The 10,491-nt window shown below is 33.0% G+C and overlaps 1 protein-coding gene across 1 annotated transcript in view; it reads left to right on the forward strand.

The window, feature by feature from the left end:
* Nucleotides 7–10,491, forward strand: part of LOC109849355 — an 11,092-nt gene continuing 607 nt past the window's right edge. The window contains exons 1-7 of the mRNA XM_020419177.1: nt 7–183; nt 1,689–2,090; nt 3,012–3,132; nt 3,643–3,958; nt 4,620–4,692; nt 8,707–8,797; nt 8,883–8,962. Of these exons, the coding sequence (XP_020274766.1) occupies nt 115–183; nt 1,689–2,090; nt 3,012–3,132; nt 3,643–3,958; nt 4,620–4,692; nt 8,707–8,797; nt 8,883–8,962 (1,152 nt within the window). The 5' untranslated portion in view covers nt 7–114. The remainder of the gene's footprint in view (nt 184–1,688; nt 2,091–3,011; nt 3,133–3,642; nt 3,959–4,619; nt 4,693–8,706; nt 8,798–8,882; nt 8,963–10,491) is intronic.

Genomic DNA, 10,491 nt, shown 5'->3' on the forward strand with positions numbered 1-10,491 from the left:
TCCTCTAACTAAACTGAACACTTATTAGTATCAATAAAAATAATTTCTTCCCTTAAATAAATGCTGAGTGCATGACTGTTGTCTCTTCACCTGCTCTAATCTCACTCTTTGAAGATGGAGCAAGCATCAGCCTCCAGTGGCATCAACCAGTCCACTACCTCCTCCTCCTCTTCCTCTCAAAAGGTGACCGTTCCTTCCTTTCTCTTATTTCTACACGATTTTCTGTGAATTTTGAGAGAACCCACATCGTGAATTTGCTTGATTTGAACTCTGTTCACAGATTCTGAAGAACCCATTTGCTTGTGCTGTTGATTTGGGCAAATTTATTGGGGTTTTTTTTTGCCTATTTGAAGCTATTTTTAGTTATTGCACAAAATATTAGTGAAATCATTGTTTTAAGAATGTCCATTCTCGAAGACCAGAATATAAGTTGGTTTAATAGTTAGAATACAGATCAAATCGTTCTTAGTATTTAGAAATATATTAGCTAGCTTGTTGTTTATCTTAAGAGGCCCACCATAACTCTGCTTATGATATTTTAGGGGAGATGGAAATTCCAGATTGTCAGGCTTGCTAATTGAAATTAACAAAGAAAGTGTTTTGGTTATGGGTGCTGGTGTTTTTGTCTCATATGAGTAGAACAAATGAAGAGGTTGTACGCTGCAATTTGTTATATTGACAACTTTTGTAGGCTCAACCAACTATTAGATCTTGATGCGTAGAAGTTCTGCATTTTCGAGGGGAGACTATGCTTTATCCAGAACCTGGTGATCGCTACATGCGTTGCATAATGTTCTCCATTACTAACTCATGCAATTTCTCCTTGTGATTCTTTTTGGATATTGCCCACTATATTAGGGGGAATATCACTTTTGTGATGGTACTGCCCTTACTTCTTTTGTTCATGAGCTCATTATTTTTCACTAGTAGAGAAGGAATCCAGTATGGATTCACCAGTTGGCAAAGCAAACAAATAATCAATGGCAGTCCTTATATTCTCATGATGTATTGTTCCTATATAGTTATAAAATTTGTAGCACACCCCACCTCCCCGGGGTAAAAAAGAGTTTAAAGCATTCAATTTCGTTAGTTTCTAAGCCTGCAAGATAACATATATAAGGAGCTTTTGGCTGTTCTTAAGTTCAGAGGAAAAGCTTACAAAATCTGTAGGCATACATATATAAGGGGCTTAGGGCTGTTATAGTTTTGACATATAGAATTTTGGACGACAATGTGAGTTTCGACTTTTTGGTACTTTTCATTGCAGGATGTCCAAAGTTTTTTAGCATAATCTTCTTCCAATGTGAGTTTCGACTTTTTGGTACTTTTCATTGCAGGATGTCCAAAGTTTTTTAGCATAATCTTCTTCATCATTATTTATACGGCCCTTACATGCTTTCATTGCAGGATGTCCAAAGTTTTTTAGCATAATCTTCTTCATCATTATTTATACGGCCCTTACATGCACTAAAGCTTGGATAAATCATGGAATCAATTGTCAGAATGTTATTTAAGTGATGGTTATCCATTAAACTAATATCTGAGACTGCACTACGCTTGTATGCAGCTGTATCGATAGTCTAGTGTTTTAAAAAATTTATCTGATTATATGCTTTCTACTAGTTAACATGGTTCTTCAAGTTACAGTATTCAGTATTTGAGTTAACTTTAGGTAGTTGATACTCCAGGCTGAACAACGCAAATTACATTCAGTTGAAAAGGGTACATCATCTGAAGGGCCTAGCGGAGTGTCATCAAAGCTCACCCTTCAAGTACCTTCTAGGAATCTGAGCCATGATTATTCTAAAGGAAGTTCATCTATTGGAGGTGGAGCTCTTGGTTTTCTACGAGGGCTTAGCTTTAAAAACAAAGCCGCTTTACTTGATGTTGAGGAAAGCTCCCTTCTAAATCCACAACATGATTCAAAGCAAGAAAATCGCTCGGGTCATGACAATGCTGTATTGGCTAATATCGTTGCAAGACTCTCGTGGAAAAGATGTGCATCACTTCCAGCTAAACCGGTATCAGATTTGTCTCCTTCGCCTACCTCTGCTCAGGAGGAGTTATGTACTGGGAAGCACATATCCCGCGTAAGCTCTATTTCCCTCATTAATTATGATGTACTCCGTTTTGATTTCTGTAACTTCATCATCTTAATCTTTTTAATATTGGTATCACTAGCATGTGTAGAAAATAGGTGTAGAGAAAATGAGAATGTTACAATCAGTGGTGGATCCAGAAAATTTTTCTCAGGAGGCGGACGATAAGTGTCTATTTACCTAAATGAAAATGGGATACTAATTTCAGTTGAGCTGAATGAAAATGGGCTACAAATCAGTAAATTGCCAAATTTGCTTGAGATTTCATAGTGGGGTTCAGAAGTCCTAAAACTATGTGGGGCGAATTATAATTGTAGAAGGTTTATATGTAATTTATAGATTGTTAGGGGTGCAACTGCCCCTGGTTACAATGGTCTTGTGGATGTATACTAAGAGATTAAGAAATGAGTGCATTTGTAGGAGATTAGAGGTTGCTCTTGGTGAGGATAAATGAGAAAGAGTAAATTGAGATGATTTGATCGTATAAAACGGAGTCACTATACGCACCACTGGGGAGAAGTGAAGATTATAGTTAATAGGTCAACGGTGACTAGAGGTAAACCTAAAACAACTTGGTTTGAAGTAATTAAGAAGGACGCAATGTTTATTAACTTTTCCAAGCAGCCGTAATAGAACTAAACGGAAGAATGAGATTCATGTAGTCAACCCCCAAATTTGATATAAAGGCTTTGTTTTTTTTTTTTTGTTATTGTCAGATCCGGATTGGTTGTCAAGGAACATGAGAAAACCACTAGGACTTCTATTATCTGTTTTGTTATTTCTATTTGTCCTCTCCTTCCTCCATTAGTATTTAGTTTCCCTTATCTCATTCCTGTTGTTATACCTGGTATTTTTTTTCTTGGCTTTCATATGCGAATACTGTAAACAAATTGCTCTAGTTAACATTTTCAGAAAAGAAAAATTCCCAGAAGGGTTTCAAGGTCCTTGTCTGTTCCCATGCGAAATATTGTTATCGTGAGATCTGGATCATTTCCGTCTCCAAAGGAACCTACACATGCTGATCAGCCAGATGGTAATATTTTACTTCGTTGATTTTCAATGTGAATATAACTTTGTGGGGTTCTTTTCATAAAAAACCACACTTAAAAATAGGGTGACAATACAAAAACCATATTTAAAGTTCAATTTTACATAAACTCCTTTAAAGGGGGCTTTAATAGCAATCAACCACTTTGAAGGACTTTCTGGTGAAACTTTGATTGAATATGTAGATGAAACACAAAGAAACAAGGTTGATTTTTAGTTAATTACAAGCAACATACATGAATCGAGAAGATTTCTTCTTCTTTGTAAGGTAATTTTGAGGATTTCAATCGGAGATTCACCGAAAAATCAGTCAAAGTGGCTGATCTAACAATGCCTCCTTTAAATGTGGTTTCTATATTAATTGAACTGTAAAGGTTGTCTTCATGTTGTGGCCCTCTTTTACATGTGGTTTTAGTGAAAAAAATAACCTAACTTTATCTATGAGACATTTTCTGTATGGGTTTAATTTGTAACTTCATTTAATACTCCACTATAGGTCAGTCAGTTCCTGTGCAAATTGATGACAGTGATGAAGAGATTCCTGAAGAAGAGGCTGTGTGTAGAATCTGTTTAGTTGGGTTGAACGAAGGAGGAAACTGGCTAAGGATGGAGTGCAGTTGTAAAGGTGATCTGAGGCTTACACATGAAGAATGTGCAGTTAAGTGGTTTAGCATAAGAGGCAACAAGAAGTGTGAAGTCTGTGGTCATGAAGTTCTGAATTTACCAGTTACATTATTACGGGTGCAGAGTTCTGCTCAAAGAAATAGTAGCCAACCACAGCCCAGACAGAATTCCAGCTCAATGGTAACCAGGTAAATTTAGTTCTAGATCACATGAGAATAAATTTATTATGGACATTTTCTTATGTAAAGCTCCACTAAAATAAATCTATTGGTAACCAATCCTGTAACAGTTAGATCAGATAAATACAAGGGTAAAATTCATAAACTCCCCTTAAGTTTGGTCATTTTTGAGATAACTCCTCTAAACTTTAGAATTGTCACTTAACTCCCCTTAAGGTTTGTCAGATAAGCCCCCTAACTAACACCATTATGTATAGTGAAAATCATGTCCATCAAACTGGCCAAAATACCGCTGGTTGAAAACTCCGTTTCATGTCCTTTTCAATAATTTTAGAGGTAATTTTCAGAAAACCCCCATAAGTGTGGTCTAGTTTTGACCAAAATGACGTTGATTAGTTAACTTCATTTAATAATTAGATTATTAATTTGAAAATAATATTTTACCTTTTACTAGTTCATCTAAGACCGTTAGAAGGGTTAGCTGAAATTTTTGAAAACGTTTGGGGTTTTCCTGAAACACCCCAAATTTAAGGGGGGCTAAGTGACAATTTTAAGTTTAGGGGCTTGTCTGAACATTGGACAAACTTAAGGGGGCTTTGTGAAATTTACCCTAAATACAATTCATTTTTATAATTTTTTGGCAAATGATAAATTTTCATTAATTCTGCAGAACCTGGCAGGATCTTGTTGTGCTGATCTTGATTAGCACTATGTGCTATTTCTTCTTCCTTGAGCAGCTGCTGGTATGTTTATTCTGACAGTAAAGAAAACTTTGACCATCTTTAAAGCTAGGTGTAAAAGTCATTCAAGGAACACAGTTTTTTATATCTCAACTGTTTTTTAATAGTTACTAGTATAATGTGTGTGCTTTGCACGTGAACGTACATGTTTTAAGTTTTGAATTTTTTATTGGATAGTAAAACTATGTGTTAATAAAGAAAATTGTATAATAGTATTGCTTAAAAAGAAATGTATGAATTAATTATTATTGTGTATTTATTGTAATTGAATGTTTTTTTTATGATGATCGTCCAATGTTAACCTTTTTTAAAGTAGGTCCTCAAATCTAAAATTATTCTTAAATAAAACTATAAATTATATAAGTTCTCTTAAATACGTCCCTCCAACTTGAAAGTCGTTAATTTAATTCTGCATTAACTAAGCTGCATTATCTTGCTAGCTTTTCCCTTGTGTTCCCTAGATGGTTGAACTTGATACTTGTAACATATTGTAATGATTACTTCTCATTATAATTATTAATAGGGTAAATTACACTAAGCCCTTATGAACTTTCAGCCCATATGAACTTTTAAAATTACACTAAACCCCTAATGACTTTTCTGTTTCAAAGAAGACCCCAATAACTTTTTAAATTTTGCAAATAACCCCTATAAATTAGAACCAAAAAATGGTATAAAAAGGTATTTTGAAAGTTATTGGGGGTATGGTGTAATTTATCTAAAAGATATTATGGGCTTTCTACAAAAGTTATTAAGGGTTCAGTGTGATTTTGATAGTTCACGGGGTCTATTTACTGCAAAATGCTAAAAGTTCATGGGGGTTTACTATAATTTACCTTATTTAATTTATAATTCTTAGTTCAAGTAATACCATTAAAATAATTATACTGACTATATACTATAAAATATTTATCTAATTTAATTTTTTTAATTATGCTCTTAAATAATTTAGTACTATAAATATTTTATAAATTTTTAGTATACTACCATTAACAATTAAAAGTACTATTATTAATATTAAATAATTTTTTGTAAAAATGTTAGTTTTCAATCATTACCAAGTATGATTATTTAGTATCATGTACTAATCTTTGAGAAAATACTCTAAAAATAATATTAAATTATTTATTTAATAATATAATACTAAATAAATAGTATAATTCATGATTTATGTGATATTATTAAAATAATTATACTATTTATGCGACTCAAAATTTATTCTATTTATTTTATTGCTAATTGAATTATTGTATAGATTCTTAATAGTATTTAGTAATATATTATTATATTTATACTATTATTTTAATTACTTTATTATAATTCATAAATAATTGTTATAATAATTTAATTGGTTACTACTAATAATTGTGTATACTTGTTTTATAAATTATTTTATCTAAACAATTAATAGTTATAATATTATTTATAATTATAATTATTTAGGAAGGTGAGGAAGTGAATAATTAATAAGAGGTTATATTTGATTAATGAAAGATTAATTAGATATAATGACATAGTTAGAATTTATCAAAATTTGAGAGGGCAAAAAACGAAAATAAAAGTTTTAACACCCCAGTCCTCTTTTTATACTAGTATGGATTTGAAGATAAAACAATTAAAAAGCATTGAAAGATTTTTGTAATCTCTATCTTCTCCCTTTTTTTGACGATATTGATATGATTATTGCAAAACAATTTTGGAAACATATATGATATGTTTCATCACTTGAACAACCACTTGTTTGTTCCTTACTAATCCATGTTGATATCGGGAACTTTAAAATGTCTGGAAGATTTTCTCTTTGCTACAGGATTGAGATTCAACTTCATGGCAATAGTGCAGTTTTCATAACTAAAAGAATAAACAACACATAATTATGATTAAATCATTATGCTAAATGGGTTATATACTATATTTACTCCAATAATAATTATGCTAAATGGGTTGTAGACTAAATCAGTACACATGGACACAGGTATTTGTGCTGTGACAATCACGGGCTGTCAGACATGAAAATTGTTCAAAATCCAGCTAGCGGACACGTATACATATGTCTACTTCTTCTAAATATATGTATAGTTGAGTCATAAATAGAAGGCTAAATTGCACCTAAATGCCCTATAGTTTCACCAACCTTGCATATAAGTGCCTCCTATTTTAAAATGGTGCACTTAAACACCCCAAAATTCTTAAACCATGCTCTTCAATACCCCAAAGTTTTAAAATGTTGCGTGTTCATGCCCTTTGTCAGTTAGCCGTTAGAATATTCGTGGAATATACCCATGTGAGCTGTCCGGTGGTATTTTCTATAGTTCTATACCCCTAAAGTTCATCCAAATTGCAATTAAACCGCCCTTCTCCTATATTACCTCTTTTCTTCTAATTTTAACCCACTCTTTCATTTTATCTTTAAAATCCAAATTCCACAAATCTGTAACCCTAGTGCAGATTTCTTCCCCAATGTCTTCTCCTGGGTGCAGTGAATATGGGGGAGGTAAAAAATTGGGAATTCTTTTTACTATTAATGGGGCAATATTGTGGGTGGGTTGATTTAATGGGGGGAGTGACATTTTCTTCTTTACAGGAAAATGATAACGGTATTACTGTTTTTTAACAGAGAAACAATGGGGCATTTAAATGCTCGCTTTTACAATAGGGTGCATTTAAGAGCAAGATTGGTGAAACTATATGGTATTTAAGTGCAATTTACATAATACTTAACACTCATCTATCTGCCTACCTGCCTACCTATCTTTTTATATTGCTGTTATTCTTAAATGAAAAACTTAAAGTAGTAAAATGTTTTATACAACAGTTAGTTTTTATCAAGAATGGGGTCTAGCATACTTTATTTTATATGTAATTTTAATGTGATTACTATTTTACATATTTTTCAAGTGTTTGATGCGTTAGAATTAATATGAAACTATAATCATTGACTCTCATCATAACTTTGGAGTTTTGGTCTAATGGTTAAAAGAGACTAGAATTAAGATGGTGTCAGAGCAATCCAGGTTTGAATCTTGCTGGCCACGAATTTAATACGGATTTTAAAATTGTTATTGCTACGTGAGTCTAGGTTTTCAGCCTATAAAAGGGGCGCTCAACCTGCGATGGCGTGTTAGAATTAATATAAAACTATAATTCTCGACCCTTGCCATAACTTTGAAGTTTTGGTCTAATGGTTAGAGAGACTAAATTTGAGATGGTATCAGAGCCACCTAGGTTCAAATCCCATTGGCCACGAATTAAAAGCAGATTTTCTAAAAATTGACACCGCCATCTGGGTCTTGGTTTCGAGCCATAAAAAAGGGTGCTCAACTTGCAGGGGCATGTTTGAATCAATATAAAACTATAATCCTCGATCTTCACCATAACTTTAGAGTTTTGGTCTAATGGCTAGAGGTATTAAGTTAAGAATATGGATTGAGACGAGTACCAGTTGGACACATTAATTTTTTGGTCAGGAGAAGTACCATACATATTGTAGATTATATATCTTTTCCTTCACAGTGCATTCTCGAATCTTTTTAACTTGGGGTTGATTTATAACATATGCAGAGTTTCATGCTATAATACTTTAGCTGTAGTGATGATTATGGATGAATCAACCTTGATAAATCTGCAATTTGTGATCTAGTTATTTCCAGTTTGCACCATGCAGCACATATTCGTCTGCCTCACTCACTTTCTTCATATATATTCTGTACTAAGTTTACATATTAACTTATCAACCACAGTTTAAGCTATTGATGAGATAATTGGTTTCTCTTTCGTACATATTTGAATATCAAAGCACTTACTTGTCATTTAGGGCCATGTAATTAATTATACACATGAATAAAATCGATGAAGTCTGCATTAGATATTTTAATTGTTTTTTTTTTGTGACAGTATATCACCCACCTGTTCATCACATTTACATGGAAATTTTCATTAGTTACGTAGGCTGTGTATGTATTATGTTCATGTTCCCTGCGATGATTTGCATCTCTAATCTGTTTCCTTCTATTATAGGTCCGTGATATGAGATACCGTGCACTTGCGGTTGCTGCGCCATTTTCTTTTACGCTGAGCTTATTGGGATCGGTATTTTCAATCGTCTTAGGTAATTATGTTCCTGGAGAAAGAATTTATGAGTAAAATCTTATGCTGGTTCTTAGGTTTTCCATGTATTTTTCCGTGAAATACAGCAAGCAGAGAATATGTTTGGGCATATGCGGCGTTTGAGTTCTCACTTGTCGTCGTATTCGTCCATCTGTTCTATTCTATGGTAAGCAGCTAGTTACTTATTATATTCTGATTATTTCTTTCAACTGGTTCTTGTTGTGTTGTGTGGAATTAGTATTGTGGTCTTGTTGTTTTCTTTTGTACTGACATCAGAAGATTATTTGCTCTAGACTGAAAGGACATAACTTTCTTGGTCAAATGCTGGTTCACTTGATCAAACCGGAAAAGACTGTTCATAATGTTTGTCATAAATTATGTTAACAGGTAAGGAAAGGTATAATGAGAATGAATAATGAGTTGTGTTTTAACTGTTTCTTTTGTAAAAATAAATGGCCTAAAGAACTAATAGCAGAAATATCAATTTACAAAAGTTTACATTGACGTATAAATCTTACCCTTATGTGTCTCTAGAAGGAAGGGAATTAATGTTGAAGGAAACAAAAAACTTCCAACTTTTAACAAAAAACTTCTAAGGAGTTGCAGTGTTGATAGAATGTTCTAAATATTTTCTAAAGCGACAATTGTGTATCAGATGACTCCGTTCATAGTGGATTACAGTGAAATAGTTCCAAATCTTTTCTAATAAGTAGAACTACCACTAGAACTGTGCAGAGTTGGGGATCCAGCAATTCTTTAATTGTTAAATATATGCAACTTAGCAAACACTTCACACTTAAAAAATCTGAGTCAGGTGATGAAATCTGAGAATGCAACAAGACTGTCATCCCTTAATGCAAGTGACTTTGCAATAAATTGACGCAGATATCGTAAATCAACAAGTAATTTTAGGAAAACCTTTCGTTATATAAAAGTAGAGCATTTTGGGAACAATAAGGGGCAAATTTCAAGTTAACGCCAAGAAGAATAATCCTGAAAAAAAATTCTCACTTGCTAAGTCCCCATCCTCTTTACTTTCTGTAAGAACCAAACTTCTAAACTCTGACTTGCAAAGTGCATTTAACTTCCTATGAATAGACATGCCAAACTACTCAAATCCTCCATCAAAATTTAGTATTTTATGACATGCTTGAATTGAGCGGAAACCCAGTCAACTATAAAAGTGAAACAGATTTATCTATGTCCATTATGCCCACGCAGGGAGACTACTGTCAAAAAGTCCATTTATAGGATACCTAATAACATAGAGAAATATCCAAGTATCTCTTATACAACACTAAATACAGTCCGTCAAGTCAAATTTTAAACTCAATACTTTTGTTAACTAGGTGAGTGTTGAATATGTTGAGAAATTAACAAAACAGGAAACGTGACATGCCATTAATTCCCAATGGGAACTTAACGGGACAGCTTGATGATTATGATGATGAGCATTGAATGATGGATTTATGTTATTTCTACAATGCAGCTTTTCCTGCCCGAAAGTTGTCCTAATTTCACAAGAGTTAAATTGTCAATCAAATATCAGCTAATTCAGCCTACAGCCTAATAATACATGTTTAAATAGAATACTAGTTTGAGACTTTGAGCTATTAAAGGCGAAGCTTTTCAATTCATCTGCTTTTTCTTTAGTGTTGGTACTTCCTATGTTATAAGCCTCTAAAATAGGGTTAA

Source organism: Asparagus officinalis, chromosome 7 (assembly GCF_001876935.1).
Source record: "Asparagus officinalis chromosome 7, Aspof.V1, whole genome shotgun sequence".
NCBI classification, from domain to species: Eukaryota; Viridiplantae; Streptophyta; class Magnoliopsida; order Asparagales; family Asparagaceae; genus Asparagus; species Asparagus officinalis.